The following is a 20,893-nucleotide window of genomic DNA, read 5'->3' as shown; positions in this document are numbered from 1 at the left end:
TGGAGCAAAATGCCATTGATGTTGAAACACAACCCATAGCCAGTAAGCCTAGAGATGTATGGGGACCGCTGAAAACCTACCTTATGGGTAATACAGGGTCAGACTCGGTGGACACAACGCTTGATTCTGCTTTGTCCGCCAGGGAGGGGGTAAACGGGGCTTTGCCTGTCAAGATATAGCTGAGGAGGATTGTACACTACTGCATGTTTGGGAGCTACCTGTACGGATGTGAGGTCTATAGTACGGGATAGGACCAGAATCGATACACAATGCTGCAGGACGTAACAATGTATGCTGCTGTGATCACTATGCTCTTTCTCAATTTCTAAGTCTGGCTCATTCCACCTCTTTTTGTCGTCCTGCTTTCCTTACCAAAGTCACTATGCTTGATTGCCGTGGACTGATCGGCCCATGGATTCCGAGGCTGCTGCCTATTGTTTAAGACTCCACGTAAATATTTGTACGTCCTGATTATAGCCCTAACGAGAGATATTGAATATGTTTACCACATGTGAATGTACCATTGTACCTCTGTATCTGCAAAATGTTATATATAAAAGTTTTTTTTTTTTTTAAAGTCTTTAAGCTGCTTTCCCCCTAAATATGACTGGGTCTAAGTTGGAATGACATGAAGAGCAAAGAACGACAGATTTACGCCCAGATCTCTGTACTGGAGTAAATATATGACATTGATCAGCATTCTGTCCATCAATTGTTCTGTTTGCATTTGTCACCTCGAGTGGGACGGCCATGCCCAGACGTGGGTCCTGTGCTGTCCATGCCACTGGAGTCAAGCTAGCCTGAATGTTGAGGGGTGATACCCCGAAATCGGTCCTAGGATGCTTGTTTCCAGTCCAGGGAGGACCTGGTCTAGCAGTTTAGGCTGGACTGTTCCCATGGGGAACAGGGTCAAGATTGATTTGAGTTTGGCTGAGACTAAACTGGAATGGCATGAGGAGCAAACAAACAATGGATTTAGGCCCAGATCACTGTATTGGGGTGAATAGATCAGCATTCTGTCCATCAATTGTTCTTTTTTCATTATTGGTTTCAGCATAACTAGATTGTGAGTCCCCAGAAACCTTGAATGATGCTCAGTTCTCCAGAATCGATCACTTTCCATTTTCTCAGAAAACAAATTTCAACATGAGTAGTAGATGGTAGTCCTTTAACTGTATTTTTGGTCTTACTTATAAGACATATAAAAACGTTCCCATTTTATGGTATCAAGTTCAGGTCTTTTCTTTTAAATTAGTATGCTAGCAAAATCCTATGATTTGCAAAATCCTATGATTTGGTATGGAACATTACCAGCAAAATCCTATGATTTGGTATGGAACATTGCCAGTGTTTCTTCCATTTCCTGCCACAAAAAACTATTTTCCTGTTAAGTCATTGGTGTCTGTAATAACAATGGCCACTTACGCTGAAACAGTAGTAGGACTGTTTTCTGTAAAAGTCCCAGTCCCGTAGCTAAGTTAGCAGGATGTGTTTTGTGAGAATAGAGCAGAAGGCTACCACCACACTACCAATATGATTGTGCTACTGATTTGGCTCCTGTAGCTTAGTCTCCAATGGTGTGAATGTATGTGCTATCTTAAAGGGAAGAAGCAGGACTAAAGCAGTACTTCAAACACAATCCAACAAAGGGTGTACACATCACTCACATTAGCGGCCGGATAACCCATCCCAAACCTCATGGTCAATATATGCTGTGAATTCATCACAGTAACTTAAATACACTCATTGTGTGGAATGCCTACATTTGACCCCCTCATTTCAATCATCATGGATCAGTTATGAATATCTAGTAATGCCATGCTCCTGCAACTTTTCAGCACCTGATCAATGATAGTATACATTACTTTATGGAAGAATATGTAGTGTGGTATTTGAATGACATCTTAGTGTTTACTCCATCTCTTTTTAAACACTTGCAGCATGTTTGAGAGGCCCTGTCTCATCTGTGACACCACTCATAAGCAAAACTAGAAAAGTGTACGTTTATGGTCAGGACTGTCTCTACTTTAATTTCTATTTCTCTTCACAGATCATCATCAAGGACTCCAGAGAAGTTGAAGCTGTTCTGTAATAGCACTCTCTGAAAAATGTCAAATGCATTCACAGATTCAGCGGATTTACTAACCACAATTAAACATTTTTTCCCCATTATTGATATAATTATACAATTAAACACTTGACGGCGCAATGAGAACCTATCATCCAAGGGTAAAGTCGAGAAAGTAGAACAAGCCTTTAGCCCTCCCAAGAAATAGATCACCTTTCCTCCGGTTTTACATCATTCAAAAGTATTGCTGCCCTTTGTAGCAGAAAGAGATGCTTCAGCAACTGTCTTTGTAGCCATATTATCTCAGTGGCATCCATACACTGAACACTTTCTTCATCTTGCTTTCTACTCAAGAAATTGTACAATTACTGAGCAGCATTTTACCATCTACACCTTGGAGTTACTATGCAACTTTCCACTAGCGACAATCTTTGGAGTGATCCAGTTATGAAATAGTAATTTCTAGAGCGGAAAGTCTGGGATTTCTGCATTCTGGGACTAAAAAGAGATGCTTCCGGGACTGTTTTTGGCACCATATTATCTAAGTGAGATCCTAACACTGAGGCCCTTCATCCTCTTGCTTTCTACTCCAGGCATCTTACAACCACTGAGTAGCATTTTATCATTTACAAATTGGAGTTATTAGGCAACTATCCACTAGCAACAACCTTTGGAGTGATCCAGCCATGAAGTAGTAGTTTGGAGACCACAAAATCTGGGAATTTTCATTCTATGAAATGTGAGAATTATCAGCATACCAAATGGATAGTATTTTTCTTTCCATCTCTCGTTTTCTTAAAACAAGATTAGCTAGGCATTTGAAACTAAGTTTGTCTACAATAACTCATTACACAGCTCTTTCTAGCCTTCGTGTTTTTCATCCTAGCATACCGCTGAATGAGTTTCTATTGTGTATGGTCCCTTTAGTTTTTGCCCTTGTTGAATCTCTGCAGACTAATGATGTTTCATATGTCCTGAAGGCGAAGAGTGCATATAGGAAATGTGCAAATGCTTGTTTTATCTATGCACGGTCTTAAAACGTTTAGTCTGCTTGTCAACAGGCTGCTTAGATCGCATTAGTTTTCATCCAAAAATTGCTTTTTTGGGACTTTTCGTATTTCGTCTGTGATACGTCCTGTTCTTTGCTTGATCTTGCCACTGCACTGGCGAATACATCTGGTTTTCCACTTATTTGAAATCATCAACCTATGTGTCATTACATACAGTAGCACCTCCTTCACCTCTCCTGTAGTGTGATGCTCTGGAATAAGAGGTAGAGGCTTTCTAGACTCTCGTTTACGTTGTGGTTAATTACAGAATCTCATTGAGAGGAAAGACCATGGTGCTTGGAACCTCACTCTGGGCCAGATGTAGGAAGGCAAATACCGGTCGGTAACGGCCGATTTCGGCCGTTACCGACCGGTATTTGCAGATGGAGATGTAGGGGCCAGAAAAAGTGACAAATCGGTATATTTACCGATTCTGTAAATTTACCGAATTGGTAAAATACCGAATCGGTATATTTACCGAATTGGTAAATCCACATGTCGGTGGCACTGTAATCAGTGCCACAGGCCCTTACCGAATCGTTATTTACCATGGAATACTATTCCATGGTAAATAACGAATTCCTGTGTACATGCACATTTGTGCATGTACACCTGTGCCCTAAGGGCATGTATGTGTGTCACATGGCACACAAGCCAGAAACAGGGGTGCAACAGGGTGTCAAAGTGACACCCTGTCCCCCTTGCAAAATCGGTATTTTTACCGAATCGGTATTTACCGATTCGGTAATTGACATTGATTCCTATGGGCCTCAAGGCCCATAGGAATCAATGACAATTACCGAATCGGTAAATACCGATTCGGTAATTACAGAATCCTACAGATTCGGTAAAAAATACCGAATTTTTAACTACATCTCATTTACCAAATCTAGAATACCGAATCGGTAAAATTCGGTATTCTAGAGTCGGTAAATGAGAATTACCTACATCTAGCCCTTTGTGTGTTTCACTGTCATTCCCCTACTAAGCTGGGAAGGTTTTCTAAGGGTGGTAGCACAGGGGATTTGGGGTTCTGGGCTGTCCTCTGACCGGAAGTCTGCTCACTGCAGTTCTTATCCAACATAGTGCACAGAGCACGATTGATGGTTCAGCAACCTGTTACCTCGGGTTGAGAGGTGGAGGAAGGAGGGCATGGAGAGTACAGCACTGGTTTCTGGGGCATGGGGAGTCACATAGTGTCCCGCTGTGATTCAAGATTTTCTTTCCTATTCAAGATGGATGCCGCTAATCAGCATTCACGTGTAATCTAGCCATCACTATCCCAATGTAAAAGGCTATAGTAAGGACTACTTCTGGGCCCCAGGGAGCACAGATAGTATAAAAACATGGTCCCTGCTACATGCGCTGTGTTCTAGTACCTCATATACAGGTTTGGTTCCTGAAATTCTTCTGTAATGCCAGAAACCGGTCCTCGGAAGCTTGTTTCCGGTCCAGGGAAGGCATGGCTTGGCAGTTCGGGCTGGACTGTTCCCATGAGGCACGGGTCCGACTGATTTGCATATAGCCATGTCTGAACTGGGGTGGCAGAGTGGGCTAAAGAACGGTGATGGATTAAACCCAGATCTTTTGACTGGGTGTGAGTGTTTGATTGGTTCAGATGCTCCGTCCATTACCACCCCCTTTTGTACCGCTCCTGAAATTCTTCATCCTGGTTGTTACAGATTGTCTTTGTGTTTTTCAGCATTCTTTTTGCCGCATTACTTTTCTGTTTGCTTACCTGATTAGGACCAGTCTCCAGAGCCTCTAAACATGCTTTTCATTTATTTTATTGATGCCTGTGCCCTATACCCGTTTCCTGTATGATACAGTTCCTGGTATGTTCCTCTCCATTTCATCGTGTTTCCCTCTCGCCTTCTATGACTCTCTTCCTGTTTTCTCATGGCCTAATCGCTCCAATAACCCTGAGAGACTTTTATTATATTTGATTGCAGGGTGTGTTAGGTTGTAGGGAGCTTTGAGCTTCCAGAGTTCACATTTATTCTTCTAGCCGTGGTAGTTTTTTTTATTTTACAACAGTTATTGTTGATATTAGTACACCCCAGGTTTTTGCAATTATTAAAAAAAAAAAAAAAACTCCTTCCTGATTAAATTGCTGTGCTAAGTTGGCCACAAAATAAAAAATCAGCATTGTACATTACGTTCTGCATGGTGCTCTATTTCATATGGTCCCTAGGTGACTCCTTCCCAATATTCATAAATGCTGCTTTTGATGCAACCTTTCTCTTACTATCAAGCAGTAGCACCATAGCGGACACTTTCGTAAGGTCGTCACTGTACAAACAGTATGCAGTATCTACTAAAGCTTGCCTTTTGAAGGCTACTTAAGTTTACCATAAGGCCTACTAACTATGAGAATCTACAGAGGTGTGTAAAGGTCCTTTCCAACGTGAATTTATATTTTTAAAAACCTGATAATTTCACATAGTTGGGAAGATCTTTGCTATGGGCCTTCCATCTGAAAAGGCAAACATTCTGCAATTATAAAAATATGCAGATGCTGTATTTAGTGGGGTAAGTATTGTACCTCAACTTCATCAAAAATGTTGCACCAACCAACACTCATTTTCCACCGCAAACCGAGTTTTAATTGTTATGAGTATATGTTTGCGTTTCATTGTTTTAGCTGCAAAATGAGTATGCAAAGAATCATTCTTGAACACCATTGTTCATTTCTACCAGAATTCTGAAGGATAATAGAAGTGAGCCGGTGTATTGTAAGCACGTGCGGAAAAAACGGAGGGAATGCATTTTGTACCTACTTTTACGTATACACACATCCAAATGATGTAATTTTATTGGCATATTTTTGGCATCTGGAAGAAAAAAAACGTCATAAATGCGGGCTATGTATATGAATAGCTAGCCAGCTTATAGCAAGTAAAAATACAGAAACTTTGTTGAAAATGACCAATTTATATGGTAAATAATTGTACGCTAAACACAACCTCTAGTCCCTTCTGGAATCCACACGTTGATAACTATTATCAGATGTACTTGAGTAACAAAAATAAATGTGCATAAAATCTGTTTCTTTATATGCACGGGTTCACGTGTTTTGATGTTAGCTTCACAGTATACAATACAAAGGCACGAGGAACGCAAGATGTTGTTGTTGTTGCGGAAACCATTTCTGATCAGCAAATGTCAGCGTTTTTCGATGGAGATTAAAAACCAGGAGCCTTTATTAAGGGTATGGAATACATTTCAGCCCCATTTCCTCTTTGCGTGTGACTTGTTGTTTTACAACGCTCTCGAGAGATCTTTTGTTTTTCAAGCGGGCCGTTCCAAGCCTTGCTCCTAATGCATCCGAGTTAAAAGCAGGGGAAACGCACGTCAGCGGCCCTTATTACTACCATCTTGAGGGAGGTGTTGGTACTGGTCACGTGTCCAATCGCGGCAGCTCGACTCTTTTAAACTTTTCATACTTTGATTGGGAATTAAAGTCTTAAGCTTTCATTAAAACGATATATCGTTTGCATCACTGTCGTGCGTTTAATCGTTTGCAACGTTAAGAGTAATGGCCGGGTTCCCGGAAGCGCCAGTGTTGCAAGTTCAGGAACCGAACGTGCACAACCCCTGACGAAACCGAAAGCCTCAGTGGCTCGTGGAAGAAACACTGCCTCTCTCCTCTCGGAGTTCTTTTATAGTATCCTCCGTTGTGCGAAAACTGTGGAGGCCGAGGGTTGTGCTATTTGCTCGTGAACAAAAAAGTACGGAGAAAGAAGGGTGGACATATTTCGCCGCATTTGTTAGAGCTCCGCATTTCCGAGCGGTGCTAAAAACCAAGGGGCAGATTTACAACTTTTGGCGCATCTCTGCTAATCAGCAGGAATGCGCCAGAACAGTAGTGACACGCAAATCCACACGTGCACCACCACTGATGCGCCGCATTTACAAAGCGGCGCACGGATGGGCAGATGCGTGTCGCACCCCCGGCGGAAAGGAGGCCCATTGCTGGAGTCGCATCGCAAGTGCGACACAGCTCCAGCAAGGCTCGGGGTGCCCTTATACCTAACATGCTGCGTCAATCCTTACGCCTGCTTCAAGCAGGCACAGGGTTTTGACGCAGCATGCCCGTAAGAGTGACTGAGTGTAGATTTCACTCAGCCACTTTTCTGAGGCGTTCCTGTGCCGAAACGCCCCCCCCCCCCTGTGCCGGAACGCCCACATGTGGCACAGGGCTTTACAACGTGACGCATCTACCAGATGCGTCACATTGTAAATACCCCGCAGCATGGCGCTGGCTTTGCACCGCCACTGCGTCACAAAAGTGATGCAGCGGCAGCGCAAATGTGGCATACGGGGCAGTGGCGTAACGATAATTGAGGGGGGCCCCCTGCCAGGTACGTGGAGGGGCCCCCATCGGACTCTATTAGGAACTCTCAGGCCGAAGTGCAGTGCTGAAGGGGCCCCCTTGAGCTTGAGGGCCCCCGCACTGCGGGGGATGCGTGGGCCTGTGTTACGCCCCTGGTACCGGGCCTGTAAGTCTGCCCCCTGGTGCCCCTATGCCTAACATGCTGCATCAATCCTTACACCTGCTTCAAGCAGGCACAGGGTTTCGACGCAGCAGGGCCGTAAAAGTGACTGAGTGAAATCTTGTAGATTTCACTCAGCCACTTTTCTGAGGCGTTTCTGCGCCGGAACCCCCCCTGTGCTGGAACGCCCACATGTGGCGCAAGGCTATACAACGTGACGCATCTCCCAGATACGTCACGTTGTAAATACCCCACAGCATGGCGCTGGCTTTGCGCCGCCGCTGCGTCACAAAATGTGGGGCATGGGGCTTGTAAATCTGCCCCCCAGCCTCTACTTCTGCGTCTGGTGCAGAAGAGGTATTTACGAGATACGATAAATACCTCTCGTACGAGTCTGAAAATGAATAAGGAAAAAAGACGAACTGCATGTAGAAAGGAATTCTTACCACCCGTTTCCACATGTATGACAATTTTTTTGCACATTTTCCTAAATAAAGTTGGACAAGTCTGAGGTTCAGAAACTTGTCGGGGGAAATTGCAGGGGTGCGGCGTTTACAACAACCCTCAGAAATCCAATCCCTTGAATAGACACTCCACTTGGAATCAGGACTCAGTGCACGTGGCGTAGACGGCACAATCATGCTGAAAACAAGCACATGGTCTCCTTCGGTTTCTGTGGCACTGAATGGAACCTAAATACTGCCGCAAAGGTGCAGCTTGGTGTTGAATGCACCTCCAAAGACATAAAATAGAGGAGACCGGAAGGAAGGCAAACTCTCTTCAGGAATACTTTTAAAATGACAGCAATGTTTTACTTATTTTGTGAGCAGCCTAAATATGTCATTAAAATATCTTGTGATAGTAAACACATACACAAAGGAAAACAGTCCTATCACTTGTTTTCATATTTTTAAATCATGGATTTAATCTACGGGTAAGGAAGCACATTATATAGCTGAGGCCTCAGTGTTAAAGAAGGAGGTAATGTTGAAAAGAGAGAAGGGAGACAAATATCTTGTGAAGGTTAATTTAAGATAGCTCTCCTTGTGCAAGCTTTGAATTATACTTTCCTACACAAGGGGCTTATGGCGATGAAGCGAAATGAAATCACCTGAACATAATTAGGTTCTACCAAACATCTTGAATCAATCTGACATTTTGTTCAGTCAGAGGACAGGGCTACCAAGCCCAGGAGAAGACCTAATTATGTTTGGGCTATTCATTCAGTAGAGTCATTGTGCCTGAGTCCTGGTGAAAGAGCATTCAAGTTGTTTGGATGCCCAAGGTAAGAAACATATTTGCACCCTCCTCATTTTTTATCCATCTAGGTAAAGTGTACTTTGCTGACAATCAGTACTGCTACACATTGGTGTTGCCTGTGATGCCCCAAAGAGGGTGCCAAAGGTGAACATCCATGCATAGCAACAACTTGGGCATCTAATGTTGGGTCGCTATTTACTGAGGCTGCACAATGCAACTTATCAGGTCAAGGTGCACATGGGGGCCATCACACCACCCACCCATAGCCCGCACAACATCCACCAATGAAGGGTGGTCCTGATAACTGACAGTTCAGAATAGATTTTTTTTAATTGAATTCTGGTTGACAAAACCTGCATTTTATTGAAGTGCTAATAAGGTGTAACATTGTGCTAGAATGTAAAGGTGGCAATAACTACATATAGGGCACAGTTTTGAGATCTCTGAGCTGCGGAGAGACTTTTTAACCACATGAGCGCTAGCGAAATTCCCCTCCTGTGCTCTTCTTTACAAAAACCCATTATTCATGACGAGCTGGGCTCGTCATGAGCGTAGCAGGAGGCTACCTCATGACGAGCCCAGCTCGTCATGAGCGTCGAAGGGGTTAAGGGTCATCTCTTAATTTCTAGGTTGTTTGTCTTTTTAGGTTGCAAGATAACCCCAACTCCTTGGATGACTTCTCTCGCTCCCTTCAAGCCTGCCCAGCCTGTGCTATCCCCTACTGGCTCTCTGAATCAAATTCACAGCCATTCCCTATAAGGGCCCTCCCGCAACACCCAGTGGGCACACTCCAAGAAGTGCACACTCCATGGAGATCTCAGCAATCAGCTAAACCACCTTGAGACCCCATTAGATGTCAACATTCTACTCAACCTCTACAATACAGGTCGGAAACTCACATAGAATGCAATGTCCGCCGAAAATATAATCCTACAAACCAAACCTGTAAGTTCAATGGTGCATCATGGTACACCTAAAAACTCACTGAAAACAAGGGAACTGTGTAGACATAAAGGAACTGGAGATGCACCAATCTCCCAACATCTCCCAATTCCACACATTTCTTCCCACACACATTCCTCATCAACATAACTAAACACATCCACAAGACCACCATTAATGAGGCAACTAACAAAAGCAAGCAGTCTTTAGGTCCCGAAGTACATCAATCCACTCCCAATCCCAGATACCCCTCAAAAGCTGAAAAACAAGATACTAACAATTGTTCTTTACCATACCATACATGACACCAACATCCACAAAACCAACTATCGCCCTTTGACCCACTCCCAAATGGACTTCCTTCTGCTTCCTCTTGTATGCAAATCTATCCAATATCCTGAGTCCTCTCACAGCCACCTCCTTGATCGATGACATTCTATCAACAGCCAGTATTAATTCTCTTCGATGGGATGCCCTTGCATCTCTCATCAATACAGTCTACACCTCCCTCAGCCTAAGGACATTCTCAGACAACATTAAGACACTACAGACTCTTCACCTGCTCAAGAAAAAAGAGTCCAAACGATCTTTTCATCCACCGGTCCTTCAGATGAAAAACTGTAGAGAAAGCAGTCGCCATCTAGCCACAGGAGCCGATCAGCAAGAATGGTTGTCCACAAGAATATTACTCCTGCTTCAGACTATGCTGCTGCAGGCAGATAAGCAACCTTCGAGCAGTTGAAGATGCTGCCTTTTTGATGACAAAAATAACTCTTGCCTCCCGATACTGCTTGATCGCTCTGCAGACTTTGCTACAGTACACCACTAAGCAGTGGCATAACAAAAGTTGAGGGGGCTTCTCTGCAAGGTACACGGAGGGGCCCCTTCTCTGGATTTAATCCTGAGCTCTCAGGCCCGAGTACAGTTATGAGGGGGCCCCCTGCACTGCGGGGGCTGTGGGGGCCTGTGCTACTCCCTGCCACTAAGCATTGATCCACCTCCTGCGCGGACCTCTCAGACATGGTCATATATGCACCCAGGAGCAGGACACCATCCCTAATGACAGAATCAACACATTCTTCCTGCAGTCCAGGAAGAAGCCGAAAACAACATATCTTCACGGAACAGTACAACCTAACTCACTCAAACTGACCTTTAGCCTGTTCCCCATATCGACTTTCGGTCAATATGTTGCTGTGTACCTGTCAGTCTGTATGCATGGCTTCCTTATGTATGCGCGTGTCACTTGTGTCTCTACGATATGCGCCACAGGATTCTGTTAAACATTTTAAAGGAAAAGTGAGAAAACAAAGCAGTTGAAATATAAATTAAATAAGTAGTAGGATTAAGATTTGTGATGACAGCCATGAATTGGAAAGCAATTAGCAGCAGTGCTAATTAGTACTTCTCATCTGCAAAGTCAGCCGCACTCATTTTGCAAATGCAAACTACTTTCATCTAGCACAAAGTGTCTCCTTGTGAAATGCAGCAAGTATACCGCTTTCTTGTATTCAAGTTAAGAAATGAATAGAACGTGGCTATTAAATGCACAATATATGTATGTAATCTATACTAATATAAAAAATAGGACTGTTTATACAGCGCATCATAAACTAGAGTGCCTCTTGGTGCTTGAGAACAGGGGATCATTACTACCAATCTCAAAGGCTTCATTCACTTTTATCGACCTCAGAAGACAGCAAGTTTGCCACCCTGTAGGGTTTCACATGCATATCCTGCAGGTTACATGCAGATCTTTGCAAAGCGCACAAATAAAAAAGCGAATTTAGATGATTCAATCCAGGAATCTCCAGATTACCCCATTTTATGATAATCATAACCGCTGGCCTCCAACATACACTTAGACCTCTGGAACCCTCAGACCTCTGAACTATCTTAATAGCTGATACATTTAGTCAGCAATATGTATGAGAACTCTGTAGCGTAATACTACATGTTGTTTAGGGCAATTTAGCTGTTCATCCTTCTACGGCTGATAAATAGTGTGGCTATGGATCGGTTGAAAGTATCTTGAAAAGGGTCCAAGTCGGGGGTGGGCGGAATCCCTCACTATTGTAAATAAGGGGACGCAGTTCCCTTTAGTCCCGGGTGAGAGGTATCACCCTGTTACCCAGCACTGAGGCTGCTTGCATTTGCAAACACTGGATGTCTTTAGTCTGGCTTCGGTACGTTTGCAAACCTCCGCCCCACTGGTAGCATACCCCTTTGTGAGAATGGGTCAGACAGGCGGTCACGTTTTAATCTCTGATCTAAGGAACATATATATCCCCTCTATTGATAAGTACAAAATCTGGATAAACACACCAATAGGAAACAAGCGTGCATTTAGAGCAAGTTTAATATTAAAACCACTGAATATTTAGTTCACTTACTAAAAGCAGTTTAAGCATGTGATTAGCGAGGTCTGCAAGTCTGTTACACTTTGATATGTGAAAAAAATTAATGCGATTAATGAAAAGTAAAACTTCAAGTACCATCACATTTCTTTGATTATTGTATCGGCATGAGAAGTTACTTTTGGGATGTCTTTGTTTATTGCCTGTGATAATTACACCCCCCCCCCCTGTTTTCTGTAAGATTAATTCCCACAAGCATTGCAAAGGATACCGTTGGCCTTGGAGCAAACAATTAAAATTGCTCCTTAGACTGCTACTGGGGTAGTAAACTAAAGCAGTTATCAAGTTTTAATGTTCCCCGTGCCACTGCACCAATAGTAGTTACGTCCCTGATCATAATGTACATCATCGTTTTTCGCTACGTACTAGAGAAGTAGTCTACTCTGTGACTGGACAATAAAAGAGAATTCCCAAATCTTTGAAATTAACCTCTGCGTCGGACAAAACTTGTGCAAGCACCACGGAAGGAAGGGAGGAAGGAATAAACTACTTTTCTGACTGCAGCGTGTTCTTGCTCTCCAGGCCTGCCCCTAAACACGCGACAGCAGGAAGTCAGAGCGGGGTAATGTTCTCCACGCCAGGCCCCTCCTCTGTGCGCTGACACCGCCGCTCCCCGGCCCGGGCCGTCCTCTCAGTTGGATGTACCCTCTCCGCTGGCAGGCGGTGGCTCGGGTCATTCTTGCGGGGACAGGACGCCAGCGGGCCCCCGGCTTCATGCACTCTGTAGCCTGCATGAGCAGCGAGGAGGGGCGCGGGCAGGCGACCGTGCCCACGGCGAGGAGTCCCGGCGACACCGCGGACGGGTTGGCTGAGTCTGACAGGAGGATCGTGGAGGCGCACGACAAGGCATGCCGGGTAACCACACTTCCCAGCAGTGAGCCGCCATGGCGACTCTGAGTCCCACAAGCCCCTCCCCTGCCCCAACTCCTCGGCCGCCTCAGAGAGGGGCAGTCACCGAAGCACCACCCTGGCCGCGCACAGCTGACTTCAGGCATGTCACATGTTTTAAGGTGCACGTGACGGGACCGGATTTAGGAATGTTAGTTTATGTGGCCAGGTTTGCGTATGAATGTAATGTTTTGGAATCTAGAGAGACACTGGAAGTAGTTTGGTTCTGCCATGTCTTTTTGAGCTCCAAATAGCTGGTGGATAGGTTTGTGTACTGTTTGTGTACTGTCATCCCGACAAGACATACGGATTGGTTTGTGCATAGTTCATATGATATGAGTTTTTGAGTTTTATCACTCTTCAATTAGAATAAATAACACATTATTGACAAAAATATGGAACAGTATGAAACAAATCTTGAATATAATAAATTAGGGAAAATCAAAGGATATCCAAAATAGTAAATTAAAGATAAGGAAAAAAGTAAAGAAAGAAAAAGAGAAGAGAAAACAGATCAACAGAGAGAAGAAGAGTTTGAAGATGAGTGTGAAGAAAAGAGTGTTGTAAGAGGTAACCAAAGTGTATCAAATTTCATTTTTTATTGTTGCATTTTGAACGTAAATCGCTATGTCACGGTGGGCCGAACGCCTCTTTTAAGTTTTCTTGATATATATATACATATATATATATATATATATATATATATATATATATATATATATATGTGTGTGACATGTCTAAAGTTTCAAACATATAACTTAGAATTTTTCTGACAATGCATGAACTCTTGAAAGGCCACTTCAGAAACAGTGAGAGACTTGTTCTGTCTAAAGTTCATACATTAACTCTGAGAAATTATGTGTTATTTGTTTGAACTTTAGACACCTCATGTGTAAACCCCCCACCCCCCACAAAAAAACATGCTCTTGGCCAAGGTGCAAGTGGATAGGTTTGGGAAAATTGTGCGTGTTTTTGAACCTCAAGCGAGAAACTTTAATTTGGAATATTACGGTGTTGAAATTAAAGTGACGCAGGAATAGATTGTCAGTCATTTCGCGATAGCGGCGGCTCCTCCACTAAGGTGGAGTTCGCTGCCCCACTGCTCTTTGAGCAGTGCAAAAAGTAAAAGTAAAATAACAACACAATGTTATTATCATTTTATTTTCCCGTAGCTAGGCAGTTTTGTTTACCTTATGGGGCGAGCTGTTGTCACAGCCAGCAGGGGGAGGAGTGGTTGGTGTACTTAAGTGCGCATGACAGTTTGGCTGGCTCTCTTGGGCCGCCCAAACAGATATGCACACTTAGCATTTCTCCACACTGCTGTATTGCACAGCCTGGTGTAGAATATACACAGGAGCCCACACCCTGTCTGAGCGCCCAACCAGGTTGCTCAGCCCAATCACAACGCTGCTGTCATGCTCGTGACAGCCGCTTCTTTATTGGATATGGGGAGTCTGGGAGCCTGTGTGTGTCTGTGCATCAACAGAAGAGGATGGAGGAGAGGTGGCGGCCGGCAGCCAGGTAGGTGCATTTTTTTCCCACCAACCCGCCCGCCTCACCCGTAGTATTCCGTGGCAGCCCCTACTAGTAGATTGGCCATGTGTTGTTGTAGCTGTGGATGGATAGTCTTGCGGATGATTCACAAGATATTAAGGCTCAAGGTATGTATGGTAATGCCTAAAAAAATTAGATGGGGTTTCTTCGGCTGTCAAGCCTTCAGTGACATGAACTAATTTCTAAAGATTACAAGGTTTGCTTTTCTGGGTACCTGGTTATCACGTGCACTACAGAGATCTAATGTATGTGGATATTTTTTGTCTATTAAAACATTACCAAATAAGGATTTTGTATTGCAAACATCCTGAACTGAATTTCTTTAAGGTGGTCCCAGAGTTGATGCTGAATTACAATGAGTGATTCAGAAAAGGGGGTGGTGATGAACAGAGTGTCTGAATTAAGCAGACCACTCTTACCCAGTCCAAAGATCAGGGCTTGATCCATCACCGTTATTTAGCTCACTGCCCCATCCCAGCTCAGAACCTGGCTATATGCAAATTAGTCTGTCCCTGGCCCAGTGCATCATGGGAACAGGGCAGACCAAACTACCAAGCCAATTCTTCACCAGAAAGGAGACAAGCTTCCGGGGACCGGTTTCTGCCATTTCAGGCGTCGTCGGCCCGGCTTGCTTGAATCCTGATGGAGCAGTGAGCAAGGGACTCATGTCTGAGTATACCCTTCCACGCTTATGGTGGACAAAATGATTCAGAAAAGGGGGTGGTGATGAACAGATGTGAGTCCCTTGCTCATTGCACCATCAGGATTCAAGCAAACCGGGCCGACGACGCCTGAAATGGCAGAAACCGGTCCCCGGAAGCTTGTTTCCTTCCCAGTATAAGAATTGGCTTGGTAGTTTGGTTTGCCCTGTTCCCATCATGCACTGGGACAGGAACAGACTAATTTGCATATAGCCAAGTTCTGAGCTGGGATGGTGCAGTGAGCTAAAAAACGGTGATGGATCAAGCCCTGATCTTTGGACTGGGTAAGAGTGGTCTGCTTAATTCAGGCACTCTGTTCATCACCACCCCCTTTTCTGAATCATTTTGTCCACCATAAGCGTGGAAGGGTGTACTCAGATGTGAGTCCCTTGCTCATTGCACCATCAGGATTCAAGCAAGCCGGGCCGACGACGCCTGAAATGGCAGAAACCGGTCCCCGGAAGCTTGTTTCCTTCCCAGTATAAGAATTGGCTTGGTAGTTTGGTTTGCCCTGTTCCCATCATGCACTGGGACAGGAACAGACTAATTTGCATATAGCCAAGTTCTGAGCTGGGATGGTGCAGTGAGCTAAAAAACGGTGATGGATCAAGCCCTGATCTTTGGACTGGGTAAGAGTGGTCTGCTTAATTCAGGCACTCTGTTCATCACCACCCCCTTTTCTGAATCATTTTGTCCACCATAAGCGTGGAAGGGTGTACTCAGATGTGAGTCCCTTGCTCATTGCACCATCAGGATTCAAGCAAGCCGGGCCGACGACGCCTGAAATGGCAGAAACCGGTCCCCGGAAGCTTGTTTCCTTCCCAGTATAAGAATTGGCTTGGTAGTTTGGTTTTCCCTGTTCCCATCATGCACTGGGACAGGAACAGACTAATTTGCATATAGCCAAGTTCTGAGCTGGGATGGTGCAGTGAGCTAAAAAACGGTGATGGATCAAGCCCTGATCTTTGGACTGGGTAAGAGTGGTCTGCTTAATTCAGGCACTCTGTTCATCACCACCCCCTTTTCTGAATCATTTTGTCCACCATAAGCGTGGAAGGGTGTACTCAGATGTGAGTCCCTTGCTCATTGCACCATCAGGATTCAAGCAAACCGGGCCGACGACGCCTGAAATGGCAGAAACCGGTCCCCGGAAGCTTGTTTCCTTCCCAGTATAAGAATTGGCTTGGTAGTTTGGTTTGCCCTGTTCCCATCATGCACTGGGACAGGAACAGACTAATTTGCATATAGCCAAGTTCTGAGCTGGGATGGTGCAGTGAGCTAAAAAACGGTGATGGATCAAGCCCTGATCTTTGGACTGGGTAAGAGTGGTCTGCTTAATTCAGGCACTCTGTTCATCACCACCCCCTTTTCTGAATCATTTTGTCCACCATAAGCGTGGAAGGGTGTACTCAGATGTGAGTCCCTTGCTCATTGCACCATCAGGATTCAAGCAAGCCGGGCCGACGACGCCTGAAATGGCAGAAACCGGTCCCCGGAAGCTTGTTTCCTTCCCAGTATAAGAATTGGCTTGGTAGTTTGGTTTGCCCTGTTCCCATCATGCACTGGGACAGGAACAGACTAATTTGCATATAGCCAAGTTCTGAGCTGGGATGGTGCAGTGAGCTAAAAAACGGTGATGGATCAAGCCCTGATCTTTGGACTGGGTAAGAGTGGTCTGCTTAATTCAGGCACTCTGTTCATCACCACCCCCTTTTCTGAATCATTTTGTCCACCATAAGCGTGGAAGGGTGTACTCAGATGTGAGTCCCTTGCTCATTGCACCATCAGGATTCAAGCAAGCCGGGCCGACGACGCCTGAAATGGCAGAAACCGGTCCCCGGAAGCTTGTTTCCTTCCCAGTATAAGAATTGGCTTGGTAGTTTGGTTTGCCCTGTTCCCATCATGCACTGGGACAGGAACAGACTAATTTGCATATAGCCAAGTTCTGAGCTGGGATGGTGCAGTGAGCTAAAAAACGGTGATGGATCAAGCCCTGATCTTTGGACTGGGTAAGAGTGGTCTGCTTAATTCAGGCACTCTGTTCATCACCACCCCCTTTTCTGAATCATTTTGTCCACCATAAGCGTGGAAGGGTGTACTCAGATGTGAGTCCCTTGCTCATTGCACCATCAGGATTCAAGCAAGCCGGGCCGACGACGCCTGAAATGGCAGAAACCGGTCCCCTGAAGCTTGTTTCCTTCCCAGTATAAGAATTGGCTTGGTAGTTTGGTTTGCCCTGTTCCCATCATGCACTGGGACAGGAACAGACTAATTTGCATATAGCCAAGTTCTGAGCTGGGATGGTGCAGTGAGCTAAAAAACGGTGATGGATCAAGCCCTGATCTTTGGACTGGGTAAGAGTGGTCTGCTTAATTCAGGCACTCTGTTCATCACCACCCCCTTTTCTGAATCATTTTGTCCACCATAAGCGTGGAAGGGTGTACTCAGATGTGAGTCCCTTGCTCATTGCAACATCAGGATTCAAGCAAGCCGGGCCGACGACGCCTGAAATGGCAGAAACCGGTCCCCGGAAGCTTGTTTCCTTCCCAGTATAAGAATTGGCTTGGTAGTTTGGTTTGCCCTGTTCCCATCATGCACTGGGACAGGAACAGACTAATTTGCATATAGCCAAGTTCTGAGCTGGGATGGTGCAGTGAGCTAAAAAACGGTGATGGATCAAGATCTGATCTTTGGACTGGGTAAGAGTGGTCTGCTTAATTCAGGCACTCTGTTCATCACCACCCCCTTTTCTGAATCATTTTGTCCACCATAAGCGTGGAAGGGTGTACTCAGATGTGAGTCCCTTGCTCATTGCAACATCAGGATTCAAGCAAGCCGGGCCGACGACGCCTGAAATGGCAGAAACCGGTCCCCGGAAGCTTGTTTCCTTCCCAGTATAAGAATTGGCTTGGTAGTTTGGTTTGCCCTGTTCCCATCATGCACTGGGACAGGAACAGACTAATTTGCATATAGCCAAGTTCTGAGCTGGGATGGTGCAGTGAGCTAAAAAACGGTGATGGATCAAGCCCTGATCTTTGGACTGGGTAAGAGTGGTCTGCTTAATTCAGGCACTCTGTTCATCACCACCCCCTTTTCTGAATCATTTTGTCCACCACAAGCGTGGAAGGGTGTACTCAGATGTGAGTCCCTTGCTCATTGCACCATCAGGATTCAAGCAAGCCGGGCCGACGACGCCTGAAATGGCAGAAACCGGTCCCCGGAAGCTTGTTTCCTTCCCAGTATAAGAATTGGCTTGGTAGTTTGGTTTGCCCTGTTCCCATCATGCACTGGGACAGGAACAGACTAATTTGCATATAGCCAAGTTCTGAGCTGGGATGGTGCAGTGAGCTAAAAAACGGTGATGGATCAAGCCCTGATCTTTGGACTGGGTAAGAGTGGTCTGCTTAATTCAGGCACTCTGTTCATCACCACCCCCTTTTCTGAATCATTTTGTCCACCATAAGCGTGGAAGGGTGTACTCAGATGTGAGTCCCTTGCTCATTGCACCATCAGGATTCAAGCAAGCCGGGCCGACGACGCCTGAAATGGCAGAAACCGGTCCCCGGAAGCTTGTTTCCTTCCCAGTATAAGAATTGGCTTGGTATTTTGGTTTGCCCTGTTCCCATCATGCACTGGGACAGGAACAGACTAATTTGCATATAGCCAAGTTCTGAGCTGGGATGGTGCAGTGAGCTAAAAAACGGTGATGGATCAAGCCCTGATCTTTGGACTGGGTAAGAGTGGTCTGCTTAATTCAGGCACTCTGTTCATCACCACCCCCTTTTCTGAATCATTTTGTCCACCATAAGCGTGGAAGGGTGTACTCAGATGTGAGTCCCTTGCTCATTGCACCATCAGGATTCAAGCAAGCCGGGCCGACGACGCCTGAAATGGCAGAAACCGGTCCCCGGAAGCTTGTTTCCTTCCCAGTATAAGAATTGGCTTGGTAGTTTGGTTTGCCCTGTTCCCATCATGCACTGGGACAGGAACAGACTAATTTGCATATAGCCAAGTTCTGAGCTGGGATGGTGCAGTGAGCTAAAAAACGGTGATGGATCAAGCCCTGATCTTTGGACTGGGTAAGAGTGGTCTGCTTAATTCAGGCACTCTGTTCATCACCACCCCCTTTTCTGAATCATTTTGTCCACCATAAGCGTGGAAGGGTGTACTCAGATGTGAGTCCCTTGCTCATTGCACCATCAGGATTCAAGCAAGCCGGGCCGACGACGCCTGAAATGGCAGAAACCGGTCCCCGGAAGCTTGTTTCCTTCCCAGTATAAGAATTGGCTTGGTAGTTTGGTTTGCCCTGTTCCCATCATGCACTGGGACAGGAACAGACTAATTTGCATATAGCCAAGTTCTGAGCTGGGATGGTGCAGTGAGCTAAAAAACGGTGATGGATCAAGCCCTGATCTTTGGACTGGGTAAGAGTGGTCTGCTTAATTCAGGCACTCTGTTCATCACCACCCCCTTTTCTGAATCATTTTGTCCACCATAAGCGTGGAAGGGTGTACTCAGATGTGAGTCCCTTGCTCATTGCACCATCAGGATTCAAGCAAGCCGGGCCGACGACGCCTGAAATGGCAGAAACCGGTCCCCGGAAGCTTGTTTCCTTCCCAGTATAAGAATTGGCTTGGTAGTTTGGTTTGCCCTGTTCCCATCATGCACTGGGACAGGAACAGACTAATTTGCATATAGCCAAGTTCTGAGCTGGGATGGTGCAGTGAGCTAAAAAACGGTGATGGATCAAGCCCTGATCTTTGGACTGGGTAAGAGTGGTCTGCTTAATTCAGGCACTCTGTTCATCACCACCCCCTTTTCTGAATCATTTTGTCCACCATAAGCGTGGAAGGGTGTACTCAGATGTGAGTCCCTTGCTCATTGCACCATCAGGATTCAAGCAAGCCGGGCCGACGACGCCTGAAATGGCAGAAACCGGTCCCCTGAAGCTTGTTTCCTTCCCAGTATAAGAATTGGCTTGGTAGTTTGGTTTGCCCTGTTCCCATCATGCACTGGGACAGGAACAGACTAATTTGCATATAGCCAAGTTCTGAGCTGGGATGGTGCAGTGAGCTAAAAAACGGTGATGGATCAAGCCCTGATCTTTGGACTGGGTAAGAGTGGTCTGCTTAATTCAGGCACTCTGTTCATCACCACCCCCTTTTCTGAATCATTTTGTCCACCATAAGCGTGGAAGGGTGTACTCAGATGTGAGTCCCTTGCTCATTGCAACATCAGGATTCAAGCAAGCCGGGCCGACGACGCCTGAAATGGCAGAAACCGGTCCCCGGAAGCTTGTTTCCTTCCCAGTATAAGAATTGGCTTGGTAGTTTGGTTTGCCCTGTTCCCATCATGCACTGGGACAGGAACAGACTAATTTGCATATAGCCAAGTTCTGAGCTGGGATGGTGCAGTGAGCTAAAAAACGGTGATGGATCAAGCCCTGATCTTTGGACTGGGTAAGAGTGGTCTGCTTAATTCAGGCACTCTGTTCATCACCACCCCCTTTTCTGAATCA

General features: G+C 45.4%; 1 protein-coding gene across 1 annotated transcript in view; it reads left to right on the top strand.

The window, feature by feature from the left end:
* Positions 1-12,794: 12,794 nt before the first annotated feature.
* Positions 12,795-20,893, top strand: part of C1_1H1orf53 (chromosome 1_1 C1orf53 homolog) — a 148,570-nt gene continuing 140,471 nt past the window's right edge. Inside the window, exon 1 of the mRNA XM_078643991.1 lies at positions 12,795-13,087. Coding sequence (XP_078500117.1) covers positions 12,872-13,087 — 216 coding nt within the window. The 5' untranslated portion in view covers positions 12,795-12,871. The remainder of the gene's footprint in view (positions 13,088-20,893) is intronic.

This window comes from Lissotriton helveticus, chromosome 1_1 (genome assembly GCF_964261635.1).
Source record: "Lissotriton helveticus chromosome 1_1, aLisHel1.1, whole genome shotgun sequence".
Lineage (NCBI taxonomy): Eukaryota > Metazoa > Chordata > Amphibia > Caudata > Salamandridae > Lissotriton > Lissotriton helveticus.
Note: the sequence above shows the minus strand (reverse complement) of the source record. Positions and strands in the feature narration are given on the sequence as shown.